Source organism: Impatiens glandulifera, chromosome 5 (genome assembly GCF_907164915.1).
Source record: "Impatiens glandulifera chromosome 5, dImpGla2.1, whole genome shotgun sequence".
NCBI lineage: Eukaryota > Viridiplantae > Streptophyta > Magnoliopsida > Ericales > Balsaminaceae > Impatiens > Impatiens glandulifera.
In genome coordinates this window covers 53053947-53075088 of record NC_061866.1, presented here as the reverse complement: position 1 = coordinate 53075088, position 21142 = coordinate 53053947, and the positions used below count along the sequence as shown (strand labels likewise).

The window sequence follows — 21142 nt, the reverse complement described above, 5'->3', positions numbered from 1 at the left end:
ACTATGTACTAAAATTATTAGTTATTATTAAATCATGACATTTTTTCTTTTAATTACCTTAGAGATCTAAACAATTTCTAAGGACTTGTTTGATTATTAAGATAAAAAGCATTATATCAATAATTTCTATCAAATAATAATTTTTAAGAGAAAACTTAAGCAAAAGTAAAAAAACTTTTTTTCAATTATACACTTGGTTAAATTTTTTTACATTGTTAATGAAAATTTTAAATTAAGTAGGCATATTTGTGTCATATTGGTTATTTTGGAATTTACTCAAATCTTAACCATCAAATTTTTTATCTTCTTAATTACGAAATCAATCAAATATCTTCATTAAAAAAACACCAAAATTAGGATAAATTTTAATTAATTTGATAAGTAGATAGGAGATTTGATGATTCCCTAGATGAGACCATCCCTAAAAGATGAAACACTTTATTTATTTACTTTTATTAAAAATACTAAATAAAATATACTCTAATAAGATCCAAATCTCTCTAATCTCTATTAAACTATTTTATAATTGTATATTTATATATTTTTTTACTAAATTACTATTATCCAAATTTGTCAACCCTAGCCTACTAAAGTAGTCTCTCAAATAAATAAGATTAGAACAAGTCTAAATTAATTAATTAATTAGTTAATTAAATATCTTTGCCTACACTTAAACTCTTTATATAGCAATATTGTTACACCATTTTGGAGACAACCAAGCTTCTTCCTCTCTCTTTCTATTACTATTTCCATGGATACAGAACTTCTCCAGCCTAACTTCAACCCAACAATGGACGACTTCGCCGTCGACGATAATTCCGACTACGATTTCAGTTTTACCAGCACCACCTCCGCCGCCACCGACCGGACTTTCCTCTCCAGCGCCCGTAGCAGTCTAGCCCGTACCAGCCTTAATCTCAGCTTCAACGAATCTCGCCTTTCCACCTCCCTATCATTCTCTTCATCTTCTTCCTCAACCACAGCCGCCGCCACTAACCTCCACCTCCGCCCTCACCGTCGATCTGATCCTCATTGGTCGGCCATCAAAACCGCCACCACCATTTCCTCTGACGGAAACCTACATCTAAGCCACCTCAAGCTTCTACGCCACCTTGGCACCGGAAACCTAGGCCGTGTTTTCCTTTGCCGACTCCGTGATAACGAACATGCTAACTTTGCTCTTAAGGTTGTCGATCGGGATTCACTTTCTTCAAAGAAACTTTCCCATGTTAAAACAGAGGCTGAAATCTTATCCATGCTTGACCACCCTTTTCTTCCTACACTCTATGCTCATCTAGAGGTCTCACACTATACATGCTTACTTATAGACTATTGCCCAAACGGAGACCTCCATTCCCTCCTCCGTAGACAACCGGAAAACCGCCTGCCAATTGAGTCAGTTAGATTCTACGCAGCCGAGGTCCTGGTGGCACTCGAATACTTACATTCACTCGGTATAGTTTATCGTGATCTGAAACCAGAAAACATCCTTCTCCGAGAAGATGGGCATATCATGTTGTCCGATTTCGACCTGGGTTTTAAATCTGACGTCCAGCCAAGGCTGGAGAGTCAGCGGCGGCAGCGTTGCCGCCGCCGCCAGAACTGTCTCTTCCCGGAAAAGAACAACAAAGAAGAGGAATTGGTGATCACCAAATTCGTTGCAGAGCCTACAACAGCTTATTCACGATCGTGCGTTGGTACCCATGAGTACTTAGCGCCGGAATTAGTCACCGGAGTTGGCCACGGCAACGGCGTGGACTGGTGGGCGTTTGGGATTTTCTTATACGAGATGTTGCATGGAACTACGCCGTTTAAAGGAGGAAGCAAAGAGGTTACTTTACGAAATATAGCATCGAACAGAGGCGTGATGTTTCGGCCGGAGGATGAATTATTACATGCAGGAAAGAATATGGGGGATGCTAGAGATTTGATCGAGAAGCTTCTAGTGAAGGATCCAAAGAGACGGATGGGGTGTATTATGGGTGCAACGGATATAAAAGAACATCCTTTCTTTAACGGTGTTAAGTGGCCGTTAATCCGTATGTACAAGCCGCCGGAAGTACGAGGAATCACGGTGTCGTCCACAAAGAAGTCAAAATCCATGAAGATGATTAGCAACGGTCCGGTAAAGAGAAACCGTTTGTTGTTGAAGGGCTTAAGTTACATAATGAGGAAAACTAAAGGATCAAAACACAATTTGACAAATTCCAACAACTATTACCGTTGCAGCAGTAACATTTGAGAAACATGATCTGGTAAAAAAAAAATAGGAGAGAAAGAAAGAATTACAGATGATGATGATGGGATTTCATCTTCTTTTTCTAATTTGTTTTGTTTTGTTTCACATTGTTGATACACATTACACATAACATGGTGTATATGGGAAATTATATAAATCATATCAATACATAGTTTGATTTCAGTTCACATTCTTGAATGAAACAGTTATTGTACTAAAATCTAACCTCATAACTCAATGGTCGTGTAAACTGGATCTCATGTTTCAGTGGGAACTGCAAAATAAACAAAAAATAATGAGAGATTAAGTTGGTTTTGTAACAACTAATGAACTAGATTAATCAAACTCAAACCTTTGCAAGAATCATCTTCGTTTAGAGGAGTTTCCGAGGTAGGAGACGATAACAACGGTGCATTGCCTGCAGTCTCCCTGGCCTCTATCATCATGGCTATGACTTCTTTCATGGTTGGTCTGTTAAGCGGTGAAGAACTTGTGCAGAACAATGCAATCTTTAGAACAAGAGATATCTCCTCCATGTTATTTCTTCCAATTACGTTGCCCATCCTTTTATCGTATATCTCCGATGCTTGAACTCCATTGTTAATCGATCTTCGCACCCAGTTAACAAGGTCACCTCCTTCATTTAAGGGCTGAACTGGAGTTTTCCCAGTTATCAGTTCGAGTAAAACAACTCCAAAACTATAAATATCGCATTTCTCTGTCACTTTCATTGTATAAGCATATTCTGCAATCAAAATAACCAAACTTTTGTCACAACATAATATTATTAACTTTTCTATAACCAACAAAGACTATATTGTTAACTATACTGTTAACTTACCAGGCGCGATGTAACCATATGAACCGGCAACAGCAGACATTGATTTAGAGTAAGGGAAATCAATGAGTTTTGCCAATCCAAAATCACCTACATGGGCGTTAAGAGTTTCATCCAACAAGATATTATTCGATTTGATATCGCGATGAACAATTCGCGGCTTGCAATCGTAATGCAGATAACACAACCCCTCAGCCGCTCCAAGCGCAATCCTATACCGAACATCCCAGTCTCGTAAAACCGTTTCCTTTCTGTGAAGTTGTTCTCCGAGGCTCCCATTTGACATGTATTCGTACAAGAGGATATTTGAGTCCTGATGATAACAAAACCCGTAAAGTTTTACGATGTTTCGATGTCTGATCTTTCCAAGTGTAGATATCTCAGCTTGGAAGCTTCTATCTGTACTAGCGCCTTCTCCTTGAGATTTCAGTTTTTTAACTGCAATTACCTTCCCATCCCCCATAACCGCCTTGTAGACAGTCCCACAAGCTCCCCGACCCAAAATCGCTTGATCTGAAAAATTCTCGGTTGCTTCGACAAGGTCCTGATAAACGAAACCTTCTTTGGGAAAGTAATAATAATCAAGAACATTACGCTTAGCTTCTTCTTCATCTTCTTCTTCTTCCAGTTGAGTAAAAACAGGATAACGCACTTTCATTAACCAACAAAGACTTACCATAATAGCCAGTGAGATAGAAGCAACGATTACAGAGATAGCCACCACTATTTTCTCCCTTGGAGGTCCGCCTTTCAACCAGCTTGATTTTGTATTAACCGAAGAGACTGAAGAAGACGAATGACAACGGTTTGAATTTGAACCCATTCCACATAACCCATCATTGCCAACGAAATTGCTAGGATCCATCCTCCGAAAGACTAACGTGTTTGGAATGGTTCCCTCCAGGTTATTGTTGGAAAGGTTGCAAACAGTAAGACTCATCAACCCACCAATGGACGGTGGGATCTCACCCGAAAGCTGGTTATCGTTCAAATAGAGAGATTCAAGCATTTGCAAATTCCCCAGATTGTTTGGGATTGTTCCAGAAAGAGAATTATGGCTAAGATTGAGTGAAATCTGTAGAAAGATGAGATGACCAAGCTCAAAAGGTATATCACCTGAGAAAAGGTTTCCTCCCATCTGCAATTCAGTAAGCCTGACCAAATCACCTAAACTACCAGGAATTGGTCCAACCAATCTATTATCAGATAATTTTAGCAATTCCAAATTAACCAAAGTACCGATCTGGTCTGGAAATTTTCCAGTGAACCTGTTGTTGCTGAGATCAAGCCGTTGGAGTTTCGAACAGTTACCCAGTTCACGAGGAACACCACCCGATAGTCGGTTGGAGGAAACGTTAAAAGCAACCAGCTGTTGGAGTTTCCCAATCTCAGGCGGGATAGAACCCACAAGGTAGTTATGAGACAACAAAAGCCTCTCTATATTTCCAAGCTGTCCAATTGCATGAGGTATCGTCCCCCAAAATCGATTTTGACGAAGATCAAGAGCTGAAAGATTGCGAAGATCAGAAAATTCAACAGGGAGGCTTCCTGTTAGCTTATTATCACCCAACATTAGCTGCACTAAGGGCTTGCATTGTTTCAGACCATGAGGAATGTTTCCAGATAACCTGTTTGAACCAAGGCTTAGAAACTTCAAAGACTGGCAGTTGCAAAGACTAGGAGGGATTGCACCCACTAAGTTATTTGACGACAGGTCGAGAATAGAGAGGTTGGTGTTGGCACCGATTAAAGGAGGGATAGTCCCTTCAAGACTGTTGTCAAAAAGTTGTAAATCCGTCAATAACTTCAGATTCTGAAACCCCAAAGGGATTTTGCCAGTTAAATTGTTAATGGACAGGTCTAAGTTGTTCAGCTGCTTCAGATTCACAAGTTCTTCGGGTATACTTCCTTCTAAGATGTTTTCGAAGAGATGAATCAAACGGAGGTTAGGAATTTGACCCAATTCTTTTGGGATGAAGCCGCTCAATCTATTTTCTGAGAGATCAATTTCAACTGCACTTACACAATCACCTATCTGACTTGGAATGGGTCCGGTCAGTTTGTTAGTATAAATATACAACCTTTTCAGATTGGTTAGTTTCCCAAGCTCTTTGGGTAGGCTCCCACTGAAAGAATTCTCGTGTAAAGCGAGCAATTCCAAGCTACTGAAGTTGCCAATCTCGGGAGGAATCACTCCAGATAAAGAATTTTGCCAAAGTACCAAGTTGGTTAGATTTCGTAGTTTCTGAAGCTTTACGGGTATGGAACCTTCTAACTTGTTCTGAGCCAATCCAAGCACCTCTAAGTTTTGGCATTCGCTGATTTCTTCAGGAATGGAACCGGAAAGTTTGTTCAACCCGGCCCTTATAACTCTCAGCCTTTTTAACTTGCCAAGTGATAAGGGCATCATTCCTGAGAGATTGTTACTGTAAATGACAAGCTCCTCTAACAAAGTTAAATGTCCTATCTCCTCTGGAATTTCGCCATTTACATAATTTTCACAGAGGTAAAGCTTTTTGAGCGAGCCAATTTGGCATATCCCGGTTGAAAAATCACCAAGGATTCTGTTAGTGCAAAGGTCGAGAACCTCTAGCCGGTGACAACGAGAGAGGGAATCCGGGATAGGGCCAGAGATGAAGTTGGTTGATATGTTCAGGTTAGTCAAGTAAGGAAGATCACAGATGGAAGGAGGTAGATTACCTGACAAATTAAGGCCATAGAGATCTACGGAGATGACCTTGAAATTATTGTCACATGTTATGCCTCTCCAATAGCATGGAATCTTATCTGATGAGGTCCAAGTTTGGAGATTGTTATAGGGATCAAAAAGAGAGCTTTTGAATTCTAAGAGAACGTTTCCTTCTTCATTTAGTGAATCAGTAAACATGAACAGTGAAAAGAAGACTAGCGAAAGAAGAAATCTCTGTTTGGCCATTCCCTCAAGAATGTAGCTAGAAGGGCAGAATAAGGTTTGATAAACTAATTAAACCCAATTCAAGAGAAGCTCATGACACAGGTAAATGAACGAATGCATGCATACATACATACATACAGGAAGCCTAGAAAACTGGTTGAAAACAAACACTAGCAATGGAGATATTGATGGGTGAGTACAATAATGGTGGAGTCAACGTGACACTTTACAGCGGGTGAGGTGAATGTGGATGTATGAAAAATATGAATGTGATATGGACTAGGAGGAGGAAGTGCTTTTCTATGTCTTCTCCTTTTCAGTTCCACCTCCACTTCTTTTTTATCTAATCTACTACCCCAGAGATTACAAATAATATGATATAATTTCCTTTTTCAACCATAAATTTTCAATTGGGTTGTTAATGGGTTTGCAGAAGAAGAAGAAGAAGGAATGGAGAAAAGACAGATGGATAGAGACAAGTCGTGGAAATTCTCCGCCATTGATGCCTCTTCGTTTGGTTTAAAAGGGATGTGGGAATTTTCTGAGACGTGGGACACATAATATGGGTAATGGCTATGTCTCTTGTCCTTTTGTTCACTTTTTTCTGTTGGAGAAGAAGATGGTCTCTAGAATGTAATCATTTGTCTGCTGACTCTTAACACACATAAGTGCCCAACCTAACCTTGGTGGACTGAGCGGACTCACACATACATATGACACACCATGACAGAAAGCACTTGTTCTGTTTTGTAATGAATGAGGCTTTAAGAAAAATGCCAAAATGGGCTAAAACTTTGGGCCTAAATATAAGAAGCCCATATTCAAATTCTAATTGGATCAGGTAACCGTAAGAGGTGTGTTTTTACGTTCTTATCCCTGTTCGGCAGTTCGATTTACGAAATGCACAATTTATGGTGGTTACCAAATTTGCGGGAAGTAAGAAAGTGCAGAGAAATATGTACTTACGGCAGCGATGATCGGAGAAGTTGAATATTGATGCCGGCGGCGAGAAAGTAGGAAGATCGGCGATCAATTTCAGAGTCGTAAATGATCGAATTGTGATTTGAGAGTCCGATTGCTTTCTACAGATCCGGGCGATTGATTGAAGTAGTTCTGTATCGTGATTGAAGCTTGATCGAAGGAGGATCGTTGATACTTTCGCCGAGATCGTCGATTTGAAAGAGCATGCATGCGTTGGTGAGAGTGGAGAGAGAGAGAGGAAGAAAGAGAGATTTGTTTATATTTATTTGAAAAATAGTTATTAACAGCCATCAATGCGCCTGAGTCCACCTCGGTCTGTGGGCAAGATTTGAGAACAATTAATACAATGGTCCGGCCCAAACTTTGTAATTGCAACATGTCTCCGGGTAGAGACAACTATGTACAAAAAGAGAAAAAAATGAAAGATTACTTTTATTTCAAATTATAAAGGACAATAGTACTTTAAAAAAATTAAAGGTAATATGTTAAATGAACATTAAATTACCAGTAATTTAGAAATTATAGTTTACTGGAACTGAGGTGTTTTTAAAAAAAACTTAAGGAAGAAAATAATAATGATTATTTATAATTTTGAGGAGATAATTATTATTATTAATTTTTTTTATAAAAAGACTTAAAATGTATTATATGTAAATAAAATAAAAAATAATAATTAGAAATAGAAATATTTTCATATTTTGATTAATTATTTAAGTATTATGATAAATGATAGGGGAATGAAATGAAATGATTTTTAATTTTGTTTGTATTATTTAAAAAATCCAAACCGAACAAGGCCTAAGATTGTGTTATTTAAAAAACTCAATTTGGATCATATATGTTATAATTTCTATGTGTTTGTTATACCCTATTTAATAGTCATTGACTCCATATTAAGTCTGGAAAGAATAAATAAGAAAAAAAGAGAAATAATACAATGTTTATGCATGTGGAGGTGACCAAAACTGATGTACAAATAATTGGCCAAAGAACATATCAACAGTACAAAAATCACATCGCAACAAATACAAGTCTGTCATCGTTACAATTCCAAAAGTACTAATATGTAGATTGGTCTCCTCAAGAAATTTGGTCGTTGCATACTATTCAATTCACTATCAATCTTCTTCTTTTTCATAGTCTCCAAATTATGAAAATAAACACAACTCAAAAGAGCTATCAACATCATAGGGAAGATAAGAAGCAAAAGATTTGTACCTAAAACAACTTATTCAAGTCAAAACATCATTTCCACATAAATGAAAGAAAGAAAAAACACTGGAGAACATAAATAAATTACCTTGCGACCCAAAATAAGTAGATGAGTCAGTTTTCTCAATGAGATTCGGTGTCCAAGAATTTTGTAAGTACTTGTGGGAATAATTATTCAAATAACAAGTCATCCAATAAACACAATGAACTAGGAACATCATCCTCAAGATTAAAGTGAGGCTACCCATGATTGTTGTTAATATTGCTTATAATTACTTGTGATACGAAGAAGCTAACAATAAATTGGTCCTATTTATAAGTAGATTTTCAATTTTTTTTTGAATTTGCAAGTCAACTAGCAGCAGGCATCATGGTGTCTTAAACAAAGGAGATTTTCTCATATTAAATATGTATATAGGCTAGGGATATATGTTAGTAATTCTTCAATATTAAATTGTTGCCTCTTGTTTAACTATCACAACATTTAGCAAGTCTCATTAGGTCGAATAATCGAATGATATAGATTTGTGTCGATCAATCTGGATATCATAGGCTGATATTTATGGGTAATATATATTTTTTATAATATGGCAACTTTTCATTGTTTTCAATGATCACATTATAGATTAAAGGAGAGACTATATCTTCAATGAAAAGAAAAAGTATATTTTCTTATTAACTAATCATTGATTAATTTACACATTAATTTGGATAAATTTGTATCATAGTTGTTAAAATCTCATCAAGACCCAAATCTTAATTTGATAAAACTGGTGAAGCAAAATATACTACATTTTGAAGAGACACATATCACCTTTTCCATAAGAAAACTACTTATTTTTCACTGGTAATAATCTTTTATTCTTTTAATTTAATATTTAAATTTATAAAAAGAGTAAATCAGAGATAATTAATTTGTATTTTTATTAATAATTTAAATATTTGGATAGTTATTTGAATAATTAAAATAACAAACAAACTTAAAGTGAATAATTTCAATACATGGACATCTAAAAACTAATCATTGAGAGAGATATATATACTTATAATAATTTAACCACAAGTATATATATATATATATATATATATATATATATATATATATATATTTGATTAAATTGTTACAAGCATAACCATCGAAAATTACGATCATTAAAATTAGACGATTTCTTTCAAACCTCTTATCCTTTTTAATATACTTTATTACTTTGTTATTTTTATTTTTCCAGCAAATAATATGATTTAATGTATTAATAGAATTTCTCTATCAGGATTTCTGTTATTTTCATAAAATAAATAAATAATTCCACAAGTATGATAAAAAACAGTCCAATAAAAATCTTGACAAGAAAACAAAACAAATCACACAGATTCCTATCCAGTCGGTATTGGCAACTGGCAACAGTAGTTAAAAAGGAAAATCAAAGACTTTGAAACCCATTTTGGATTGAGCTTCATGAGTACTGGATTATGTTTGTGATAATCAATTTCAAAAAAACAAAACTCCACTTTTACTTCTTCATTGGAAGGCCATCCGTTCATGTAAGTACTTTGTTATGCAAAATATCTCTAAGTATGAGAAATTCCCCTGCATTTAGATATATATTTAATCATGAAAAAATGTTCCCTTGTGTAGGACAGCAAGAATAGTACTGAAAGCAAGCTGAGTAGAAAGCTTACTTACTTATAAAGTGGACCAATTTGTTATTAGCTTCTTCATATCACAATAATGGCCAACCTCACAAATTTAATCTTGATCAAGATGATGTTCTTCATTGTGTTTATTGGATGGATTTTTATCTGGGTTATTATTCCAACCAATACTTACAAAAATTCATGGATTCCCAATCTCACTAACAAGATTGACTTGATTAATTTTTTTGGGTCTCAAGGTAAGTCATGTTCTCAACTACTATTTCTCTCTGTTTTTTTAACTTGAATAAAATTGTTCAGGGACAAATCTTCTGTTTCTGAGCTTCCCTGCGATGTTAATGGCTGTTTTGGGTTGTGTGTATCTACATTTCGAGACTAAGAAGAAGATTGCTCACGACTTGAATGGTATGCAGCGTCCGAATTTCTTGAAAAAACCGGTTCACATATCGAGTACTTTTGGTATTCTAACAATGACAGAGCTTCTATTTGTTACAATGTTTTGTGCACTATTGATATGGTCTTTTGTCAATTATTTGTACATAAGCTTTGGTCACCTCTACATATATCCAAAAGGAGAGAAAATGTAAGCATTTTCTTCTACTTTTTGTATATAGTTGTTTCAACCCGAGACATGTCGGAGTTACAAACTTTCTAATTTTCAGATGGCAGGCCAAGCTTAGCAGCGTGTCGCTTATGTTGGGATACACTGGAAACATCTGTTGGGCATTTTTGTTCTTTCCAGTAACAAGAGGATCTTCAATCTTGCCAATGATTGGATTGACGTCGGAATCAAGCATCAAGTACCACATATGGATCGGTCACATCTCGAACCTCCTCTTCACTCTACATACAATTGGTTACATTGTCTATTGGGGTATAACCAATCAAATGTTCTGGGTACAATTTCATTAGTATATAATATATAGTTATCATCAAAATAGATATGATTAATTATATGGGATATATTTGTAATACAGATGCTAGATTGGGGCAAAACATATGTTTCTATTGTAGCTGGATGGATAGCAATGTTGTTTGGATGGGCAATATGGATAACAAGTTTTCCATCCATTAGAAGAAAGTCATTTGAGCTCTTCTTTTATACCCATCATCTCTATCTTTTCTATATTGTCTTCTACATGTTACATGTTGGTGGAACATATTTGTTCATGATCTTGCCCGGGATCTTCCTCTTTATCATCGATCGATATCTCAGATTCTTGCAATCTCAAAAAAGAGCAAGATTAGTATCTGCCCGCCTCTTGCCGTGTGGTGTGGTTGAGCTCAACCTATCCAAATGCCTTGGTAAGAATTAAACTCATTATTAATTTGTTGAACAAATTAAGTACTTCTAAGTTCTATCAATATGATATATTAATTGAACTCAAAAAATGGTTAGGTCTTCATTATAATCCCACAAGCATAATGTTTATCCAAGTGCCTAGCATTTCTAAGTTACAATGGCATCCTTTCACTATCATTTCTAGTGGAAACTTGGAACCGGATACGATAAGTGTCACCATTAAAAGCTTAGGAACATGGAGTCGAAATCTATATCAAGAGCTTTCTTCTTCTTCCAAGACCCATCTAGAGGTTCATGTAGAAGGACCATATGGACCTGTTTCATCTGACTTTTTAAGGTACATTTTCCAAACTAATATTTGTTTTCAAAAAAAGTTATTGAATATAAGCCCTTCATTTAAACAAATAACAGAGGATCAACAATAATTTTAAACAAATGTCAATGGTTTAAAATAGTGGTCACTAATCCATCTCAATAGGAGGGAATCTTTAGTAATGGTAAGTGGAGGAAGTGGTATCGCCCCATTCATCTCCATAATTCGCGAAGTCATACACCTAAGTACGCAACCTGGATTGCACATTCCGAGGATGTACTTGATATGTGTTTTCAAGAACTCGATAGATCTCACCATGCTCGATCTTCTATTGCCAACATCAAGCGTGATCTCCCAAGAAATATTTTCCAAGTTAGAGTTGAAAATAGAGGCCTATGTCACTAAGGACATTGAAGAGCAGCCTAAGCCTAACCGAGATCTTATCCGTTCAATATGGTTTAAGCCAAGTCCGAATGACTCTCTAGTTACTGCAGCACTCGGATCTAGAAGTTGGCTCTGGCTCGGGGCAATAATCACGACCTCCTTCGTCATGTTCCTACTTCTTCTTGGGACTGTGAGTCGTCGCCTTATTTACCCGATTGAACACAACCAACAATATTACAACTTCAGTGGGAAAGTCCTTTGGGATATGTTTTTTGCTTGTGTTGGCGTGTTTATTGTCACTAGTGCAATATTTTTATGGCAAAAGAGGGAGTTATCGAGTACGGAAGGCAAGCAGGTTCAAAATGACGAGTTGTATTTTCATGATGGCGAGACGAAAGAGTTGGAAAGTCTCCCACGAGAGTCTCTTGTTCAAGACATAACCGTGTATCATGGTACAAGGCCCAACCTTAAGAGTGAGTACTTCTTCTATAGTTATACAACTTTAATATTTTCATGTGTAGTTGTGTATCTCATTATAAATTAATCGATGCATCATGCATGCAGAGATATTATTCGATTGCAAAGGATCTGATGTCGGGGTGATGGTGTGTGGGCCGAAGGAAATGAGGCACGAGGTAGCGAGAATATGTTCTTCGGGTTTGGCAGAAAACCTTCATTTTGAGGCCATCAGCTTCAATTGGTAAAATTGAATGCATGGTTTGACACACATAATTTGAAGATACATATATAGTTTAATTTGCTTGTGATTTTAAAAGTAAAGTTGTTTACTTACCTTTGTTTGTTGTTATAATTTGGGTTCTAAACTCTTATAATGTTTTCTCTTTGAGATATTCTTTTAATTTATCATTTGTTGTTGTATGTGATGCAATATATTATATATGTATATATGTTTTTTTTAATTATTATTTAAATCCAAAAATAATTTAAAAAGGGACAAAAGTTGAGATCAAAGGTTATCGGAAAAATTTTCTTTTTCGTCGTCATCATTATCGTCGTCGTCATCTTCTTAGTTGTCAATATTTATGATCTTAGTAAGACTAAAAGTGTTTCCGGTGGTTGAAACAACCTCATCTTTATCATCTTTTATAAAAATAAATAAATTATAAAATGAACAATCACCATTTTAATGTAACTCTAAAATATTTGTATTTAAACAAATTATCCTATCTTATAAATTTATTTTTATTTGTAATACAATATATATATATAATATTTATTTTGGATTCAATATTTATTATTATATATATAAATTTACAATAATATTCTTAGTTAGAGTAAAAAAGTTCAAACTATATTAGTTTTTTAATATAATATATTTAAATATAAGAATAAAAATTAAAAAATATTAGTATTAAATAACTTAATAATAAACAACTAAAAAAACTAAATAAATAATTAAAATTTAACAAACTCTTATAACATATTTTATTTATATATATTAAATTTAAATATTAGAATCTCATATAAATTAATAATTAATATAAAACTCTTTACAAAAATAAATTATACTATAAAAAGAAATATATAATAATAATAATATAACTTTAAATTTAATGTATCAAACTTTTATTTACTCGGGTTTGACTAATTTTCTTTTAATTTATTTAAAAGTTATATTTGTTTATAATATTGTATTAAAGTATTGATTTAGTTGATTTAATGTTCACTTTCCCATTAAAATCATAAAATGATATAATTTTTATTAAATAATAATAATAATAATATAATTTTAAATTTAATGCACCAAACTTTTATTTTATTTTTTAAAATAAAAATGTTTTATTTTTCTAAGTTTTAATTTATTTTTAATTTTTTACTCCTTTAATAATTTAGTTGTTTTTTTTATTATATATATATATATATTATTTTTCTTTAAATATAAAAACACATTATATATATATATATATATATATTAAATTATTACTATTAAATAATTTAATCAAAAAAAATTTAAAACAAAAATTGAAATTGTATCATGTATACTCTAACTACTCTGTTTCTTCATTAAATTTATAATAGCGTGTATAGTGTAATTAACATTGAACTTTATTAGGTATAATGTATATTTTAAATATTTAATATTGTTCATTTATACTTACAATTTTATGTACGATTCTATGACTATTAATTAAAAAAACTTACTAAATTCACATTAAAAAAATAATTCTCTAACAGTAAAAATAACCAAACCTAAAAAATTAATTTTAAAAAATAAAATATTGCAGGTTCATCCACGTATAACTTGGAAAATGGAAAAAACTTTGTTGAATTATTATTTCATATATATATATATATATATTATTATTTAAATTAAGAATACTAACATAAAAAGGCAACACTTATACCATAAATTTAATTTTATGACAAGTTTTTCAAAAGAATATGAATAGGAGGCCCAATTCAAATAAACATGTCAATTTTGGGACCATAATAATACTAATTAATAATATATATGAAAATTTTGGGGGTCCATAGAGGTGGCCCTTCCCTTGGGCTGGGCCTGGTCATCTTTGATTGTTTCTATTTTTTTTTCTTTCTAAAAACAGGTTCATATATTGTGAGCTAGATGGTCTTGGTTTGGCCTTATTTTTGTAAGTTACAAAGTAACTTAAGATCCTAGTTGACCTAATGTATAAATACCATTTTGGAAGAGATCCCAAAATAAGATCACTGGTGTTATTAATTGGTAAATGGTTACTAATCAAACAAGCTCTTAATGATAGTTAAACAATAAAAAATAAGTGAAAAAATAACATTTTATCAAGTTAAACAACATAGTGAAAATGTCTAGTTGAACACAAACACAACATCATAGAGCTAGAACATGACTTGAATAACTGATAACCTTGTGTGAATGAGCAAGTGACTTAGCCAACTTCTCCATTTCAATATTACTCTTGGCCTACCTAAGCAACAATCTAATTTGGACACTAATCCTCCACACTAAACTTTTCAAACCTCAAATGTGCATAGTAAATTTAACCAATTAAAAACTTAAATAAATTTATATTTTGATAAAATAATTATTCTTTTTCAAAAAAAAAAAACAAATCCAGCTCTAACAGTCATTTTATATTTACACTTTCAAAAGTCATCATTTTAAAAAAGGTTCCTTAGCAAAAGCTTGTTAGATCTTTTGAAAATTCCAAAAAAATCCCATATCCAAGATTAAACGGACGGAAGCAGTCAGATTTTTTGAAAAATATTAGAAGTTGATGTGACTGGACATGATTTTATTGAAAGTTGATTAATATTTTAAAATAAAATATAATATTAATTATTGTATATTTATATAAATATTTATTTACCCATATAAATACAAATTTTAAAAGATTATACAATAGTCTACAAATAATTAAGTGAATAGTTATATATTAAAACTCAAAATATTAAATAACATTATTGAGTGTACCTCCTCGAGAATACACATATTTATTTGAAATTTTCTATACTAACATTTTTACTAAGAAGTAACTTGATGAATGAGATTATTTAAAAAGAAAGTTCAGATCAAACAAGGCCTGTCTAGAAAGAAGGACCCATGCCTGCCTTATAATGGTGCATGAATGACACGAGTCACACGATCACTCGGTCGGTCGGTCGGTCGGTCAAACTTCATAAATGCAATGCTCACATGCATAGGTAGGTGGTTTGATTTGTCAATTAATTAATTTACCAGCCATTAATGTATCGCTGCAGAGCTTCCTTAATGCATGTAGGACATTTGTAGTATCAGCATCGATTTTATCATTCTTTAAATTGTTATGTCCTTATCGATCTGAATGAATTATGAGAGATGAGATGTACTCTGTTCGAGGACCAAGAAAAAAAAACAGAGGAAAAGAAAAGAAAAGAAAAGCTGAGGAAAAAGAATCTTGCAGCTACAGAAAAAGGAAAAAAAAAAAAGAACAAATGGGAAAGGAGGACCGTTCATACTTCCACCCAGAGTGGTCCTCCAACTATATTAGCAATTTTCAATTTATGTAAAATGTGGAAATAATTTAATACATTTTCTCATATTATTATCCCTATTTTCTATAAATAATTATGAATTAGTATTTTATTAATTTGATGGGTTCCTAATTTTGTATATAAAAGATATTGGTAATGAAGAAAAATTATATCTTTTTGTATTTCTATACTCTACTTACTCTCTCACCAAATAAGTTTATACATTTATTGTCACACTTACTCTTTCACCAAATAAGTTTGATACATTTATTGTTTTACTCTTTCACCAAATAAGTTTGATACATTTATTGTGGGTTGTTTTCTTAATGGGTTACAGGGAGTTGAAAACGACTTATTATTTTATTTTTACATTGTCATATTCTTGGAAATATATGATATATATATATATTTTTTAAAAAATTTTGAACGGAATCCAATGAATTATGCTGGAGATCGTTGATGACTATAAGGAGACATTAATCAAAGCGGTTAAAAGAGTTAAAAGAGTTAAAAAAGCGTGACTTACAAAATTCATAATAGTCTTTTTAAGGATTATTCACAATTCCATTATTACGACGATGTCAAAGATTAGATTAAAAAAATATGTTCATTCGTGTGAAAATTCTATTGCTTTTAGAAAATATTTTAGCCATTAGTTGTATTTTAATTTTTTTTTATCACTTTTTAAATTTTTTCATGTTTTTATTTTTGTCGTTGTGTTTAAACGATTTTTATTTTATTATATGAATCATTTTAAAAAACTTTTTTTTTCGAGAGTAAATCCATACAAGTGTTTATGAGGACAATACTTGTTAGCATTACAATTAGGGTATGTTTGAATGTGTGAAATTAAATTGATATTAGAATTTTAATTTCAAATGAATGGGAATTGACATTGAATTTTAACTCATATCTATATATATATAATGATGCTTAATTTTTAAAGTGTCCGGATTGGCGGGTCGAGAGCTGTGGTTAATTTGGATACTTGGGTCGGATTGTGGGTTGACCCGTTTTTAAATTTAAAACGGTTAAAAATAAAATTAAAAATGCTAGAGGTTTGTTTCGAACTTGCAACCTAACAAAACAAGTACAACTATTTAACCAACTAGGCTACAAAGACTTAATATTTTAAATTCAACACCAAATTTGATAAACGCGGGACGTTTTAATATTAATATAAGTTCAACTTTTTAACTAACTAATCTATATATATATAATGATCCTTAATTTTTAAAGTGTTCGGATTGGCGGGTCGAGAGCTGTGGTTAATTTGGATACTTGGGTCGGATTGTGGGTTGACCCGTTTTTAAATTTAAAACGGTTAAAAATAAAATTAAAAATGTTAGAGGTATGTTTCGAACTTGCAACCTAACAAAACAAGTACAACTCTTTAACCAACTAGAGTACAAAGACTTTATATATTAAATTCAAACACCAAATTTGATAAACGCGGGACATTTTAATATTAATATAAGTTCAACTTTTTAACTAACTAATCTATATATATATATATAATGATGCTTAATTTTTAAAGTGTCCGGATTGTCGGGTCTAGAGCTGTGGTTAATTTGGATACTTGGGTCGGATTGTGGGTTTACCCGTTTTTAAATTTAATGGTTAAAAATAAAATTAAAAATGCTAGAGGTATGTTTCGAACTTGCAACCTAACAAAACAAGTACAACTCTTTAACCAACTAGGCTACAAAAACTTTATATTTTAAATTCAACACCAAATTTGATAAACGCGGGACATTTTAACATTAATATAAGTTCAACTTTTTAACTAACTAATCTATATATATAATGATGCTTAATTTTTAAAGTGTCCGGATTGCCGGGTCGAGACCTGTGGTTAATTTGGATACTTGGGTCGGATTGTGGGTTTACCCGTTTTTAAATTTAAAACGGTTAAAAATAAAATTAAAAATTCTAGATGTATGTTTCGAACTTGCAACCTAACAAAACAAGTACAACTCTTTAACCAACTAGGCTACAAAGACTTTATATTTTAAATTCAACATCAAATTTGATAAACGCGGGACGTTTTAACATTAATATAAGTTCAACTTTTTAACTAACTAATCTATATATATAATGATGCTTAATTTTTAAAGTGTCCGGATTGCCGGGTCGAGAGCTGTGGTTAATTTGGATACTTGGGTCGGATTGTGGGTTTACCCATTTTTAAATTTAAAACGGTTAAAAATAAAATTAAAAATGCTAGAGGTATGTTTCGAACTTGCAACCTAACAAAACAAGTACAACTCTTTAACCAACTAGGGTACAAAGACTTTATATATTAAATTCAAACACCAAATTTGATAAATGCAGGACGTTTTAATATTAATATAAGTTCAACTTTTTAACTAACTAATATATAATGATGTTGAGTAAATGGATACTTGGGTCGGATTATGTGTTGACCCACCCATAAATTTAAAACGGTTAAAAATAAAATTAAAAATGTTATCTGTAATTTTTTTCACGGTTTTTTATATTATTACTCGTGCAAATGCACGGGCTAAATGCTAGTATTAGATAAAACTATAAAATTGTAATTAGAATGACACAATCAATTATGATAGTTGAAGAGTCCAAATATTTTTTAAGTTTTAATTTTAAGTAAAAAGTTATTGGTTCGATATGTTAACTTCATAAATTAAAAAATATATATATCGGGTAAACATTTTAACTTTCTAAATTCAAAAATAAAATATCGGTTTAACATGTAAATTTTTAAATTAAAAAATATATATCAGTTCAAAAGGTTAACCTACTAAATAAAAAAAACATTGATTCGATATTTTACCTCCTAAATTAAAAAATATATATATCGAAAATTTTAATTATGTTTTAAATGATAAAATAATAAATTATTTTGTTTGAAGAAACATAAAAAAAAAACAAATTAAAATTACACTTCCGAGCTAATAAGAGTGAAATTAAGAATTATAAAATTACACTAGATTGAATTCAATTGGAATTCTAATTCTAATTTTAAATATATATTTTTGAATTAAGGAGAATTATTATGACACCCTCACAACCATAGTCTCGCTTCAACTTAATGTGCTTCCAGGTGAAATCGAACCCTAACATGTTGGTCTCTTAAGCAGACTCTTTTATCGATCACTAGGCCACTTGATGAGTTTCAAATTTTAATTCTTAATAGTATAAAGTCCCAATTTTGAAGAAAGCAATGTAGAATCAGATAATGAAGAAATCAATGGAATTAATGAAACATGGGATGTTGAAGAAGATAAACATAAAGACAAGGAAGAAGAAAAAGCAGAAGATGAAAGCAAATATATAACAGAAGAGAAAAAATAAAAAGGAAATTAAGGTTGTTGATTCTCAAAAAAGTAAAACTGATGTAGAGAAAAATAGTGACAAAAGCCCTAAAATATTGAAGAATAATATATTTTATTATGTTAGTACGCGTTCATATAAAGTAAGATTAAACAATGAGAGTAGACAAATATCATCATCTGTTTCAATTTAATCTACATTCATGAAAAACGAGAGAAGGAGACACAGAAGAAGGCAATATGATTAAAAATACAAATATAGAGATAACATAAGTTGTGATAGCTAAATTGTAGTCTTTGTTAATTGTAATGTGATTTAACTCATATTATTTAGAAATATTTGTAATGTGATTTAACTCATATTATTTAGAAATATTTGAGTCAGGTGTTAAACCGTTTTCCAAAAATAAAAGTCCTAATTCCAATTCTAGAGTTACCAAAATATCCTAGTATTTTAAAGTTAAGTTTATTTTTTATTTTAATACAATTATTAATGATATGATTTGAAATAATATTTTCCAAAATTATTTATAAGTTGAATAAGTTGATCATGGTTTCATCTTGCTTGTATAAGATTATCAACCATTAGTTTAAGAAAAACATATAGACATTGGAATCAAGTATTCCTAAGTCCATCCCACTTATCATTCCAGTGATGGATACTCTCATCTTAATGTCATTACGAATCAAACACCATGAATGTTAAGAATAATAGTAAAAAAAAAATTAGTTATCATAAGATCAAACATAAAAATAAATTGTTAAAACATTTAAACAAGTCAACAACATATAAGTGATCAAACACAAACACAATGGACAAACACTAATAGAAGAAACATAATATCATACAAATGTTGCAACGAATTAAATATGTAGCCCGCAAACACACTTAACCATTTAACAGGTCATAAAACAAACTTACTAGGCTATAACAGGGGATGAAACACAAAACAAACTTGCTAGGCTAGAATAGGGGATGAAACACAATATCATAAAGAACATGTGAATAACTATTCAAAGCCATATATCTTTTTGAGATCCAAAACAAACCGATAGACCTTGTGTGGATCAACAAGTGACTTAGCCACATTCTCCCTTTCCATGTACCTATTGGCCCAAGCAACAATCTTTGGACACTCAGCCTCCACACTAAACTTCCCGATCATCTCATATGCATAGAACCAACAATAGAACCCAATCAATGTTATATCCACCAACCCAAAATCCTCACCTCCAAAGTAAGCCTTCTCTCCAAGTTCACCCTCCAACACTTTCAGGATTTCAATAAACTCTTTTTTCGCTTCTTCTCGAGCCTCTCCATTTCTAGTCCAAATTCTCTTCCCAGCATCATACATCTATACATGCATGCATTTGTTTTGTCATACATCTTAATTTATCGATAAAAAAACAAAAACAAAAGAACTTGGCTAACCTTTTTGTCGATGTAATCTGCCCAGAATCTGGCTTGAGCTCTTTGGTAAGGATCAGATGGCAAAATTAAGGGTTGGTGGTTCCATACCTCATCGATGTATTCAACAGCGATGATAGACTCGCAGATGGGTCTGGATTTGTGGATAAGAACCGGAATCTTTTTGTGAACCGGGTTCATCTGGAGGAGAAGGGGACTCTTGTCCATTAGGTTTTGTTCCTTGTATTCATAATTAATACCTTTCTCGGCCAGAGCAATCCTCAGCCTCATACCGAACATGCTCGCCCAGAAATCCAACAACACCACTTCCTTCTTCTCTTCCCCCATTGATGAAAGTTGTACAGTTTCGTTTATTTTCGATTAACATATATGATGATTTATATAGACTATTTGACGGAGTTATATATGCTAGTTTATCAGTACATATATGGAATAAAGAATTGATCATTTTTTATTTAGTATTTAATTTTTTTTAATAACTTTTCCTTACCATCATTTATCATTTCAATTGTTACTAGTCTTTAGTTTTCAAACATTAATATTTATATTGATATTTTTTAATTAACTGAGAAATCTTTATATCATTTAAATAA

At 32.3% G+C, this 21142-nt stretch overlaps 4 protein-coding genes across 5 annotated transcripts; 2 read left to right on the top strand and 2 right to left on the bottom strand.

Annotated features, from left to right (window-relative positions):
* The first annotated feature begins 751 nt into the window (after positions 1-751).
* Positions 752-2427, top strand: LOC124939979 (serine/threonine-protein kinase WAG1-like). Its single transcript, XM_047480449.1, has one exon. It carries the CDS (start codon positions 752-754, stop codon positions 2240-2242), a length of 1491 nt encoding a protein of 496 aa, XP_047336405.1. The 3' UTR covers positions 2243-2427.
* LOC124939980 (leucine-rich repeat receptor-like serine/threonine-protein kinase At1g17230) lies at positions 2372-6703 on the bottom strand. The gene is made up of 3 exons (XM_047480450.1): positions 3081-6703; positions 2592-2984; positions 2372-2513 (listed from the first exon to the last, which is right to left on the bottom strand). Exons 1-3 carry the CDS (start codon positions 6010-6012, stop codon positions 2497-2499), a joined length of 3342 nt encoding a protein of 1113 aa, XP_047336406.1. The 5' UTR covers positions 6013-6703; the 3' UTR covers positions 2372-2496.
* A 2887-nt stretch (positions 6704-9590) lies between these two features.
* Positions 9591-12741, top strand: LOC124939978 (ferric reduction oxidase 5-like). 2 transcript variants are annotated; one of them, XM_047480447.1, is made up of 8 exons: positions 9591-9726; positions 9826-10076; positions 10138-10420; positions 10500-10734; positions 10815-11142; positions 11237-11477; positions 11619-12310; positions 12402-12741. In XM_047480447.1, the coding sequence occupies exons 2-8, from the start codon at positions 9914-9916 to the stop codon at positions 12539-12541; spliced, it is 2082 nt and encodes a 693-aa protein (XP_047336403.1). In that variant the 5' UTR covers positions 9591-9726; positions 9826-9913; the 3' UTR covers positions 12542-12741. The 2 variants fall into 2 exon arrangements, with proteins under 2 accessions (XP_047336403.1, XP_047336404.1); XM_047480448.1 differs by lacking the exon at positions 9826-10076 and having other exon boundaries at positions 9708-9726.
* A 7363-nt stretch (positions 12742-20104) lies between these two features.
* Positions 20105-20915, bottom strand: LOC124938070 (probable glutathione S-transferase). The gene is made up of 2 exons (XM_047478441.1): positions 20553-20915; positions 20105-20475 (listed from the first exon to the last, which is right to left on the bottom strand). The coding sequence occupies exons 1-2, from the start codon at positions 20874-20876 to the stop codon at positions 20131-20133; spliced, it is 669 nt and encodes a 222-aa protein (XP_047334397.1). The 5' UTR covers positions 20877-20915; the 3' UTR covers positions 20105-20130.
* Between the last annotated feature and the right edge of the window lie 227 nt (positions 20916-21142).

Excerpts from the sequence above, each read along its gene's own strand:
- LOC124939979 (XM_047480449.1), top strand. The coding sequence starts at position 752 with ATGGATACAGAACTTCTCCAGCCTAACTTCAACCCAACAATGGACGAC.
- LOC124939980 (XM_047480450.1), bottom strand. The coding sequence starts at position 6,012 with ATGGCCAAACAGAGATTTCTTCTTTCGCTAGTCTTCTTTTCACTGTTC. Across the intron at positions 2,985-3,080 it reads ATATGGTTACATCGCGCCTG|AATATGCTTATACAATGAAA; the intron begins GTAAGTTAACAG and ends TTTTGATTGCAG.
- LOC124939978 (XM_047480447.1), top strand. The coding sequence starts at position 9,914 with ATGGCCAACCTCACAAATTTAATCTTGATCAAGATGATGTTCTTCATT. Across the intron at positions 10,735-10,814 it reads TAACCAATCAAATGTTCTGG|ATGCTAGATTGGGGCAAAAC; the intron begins GTACAATTTCAT and ends TTTGTAATACAG. Across the intron at positions 11,143-11,236 it reads CAACCTATCCAAATGCCTTG|GTCTTCATTATAATCCCACA; the intron begins GTAAGAATTAAA and ends AAAAATGGTTAG.
- LOC124938070 (XM_047478441.1), bottom strand. The coding sequence starts at position 20,876 with ATGGGGGAAGAGAAGAAGGAAGTGGTGTTGTTGGATTTCTGGGCGAGC. Across the intron at positions 20,476-20,552 it reads CAGATTACATCGACAAAAAG|ATGTATGATGCTGGGAAGAG; the intron begins GTTAGCCAAGTT and ends ATGCATGTATAG.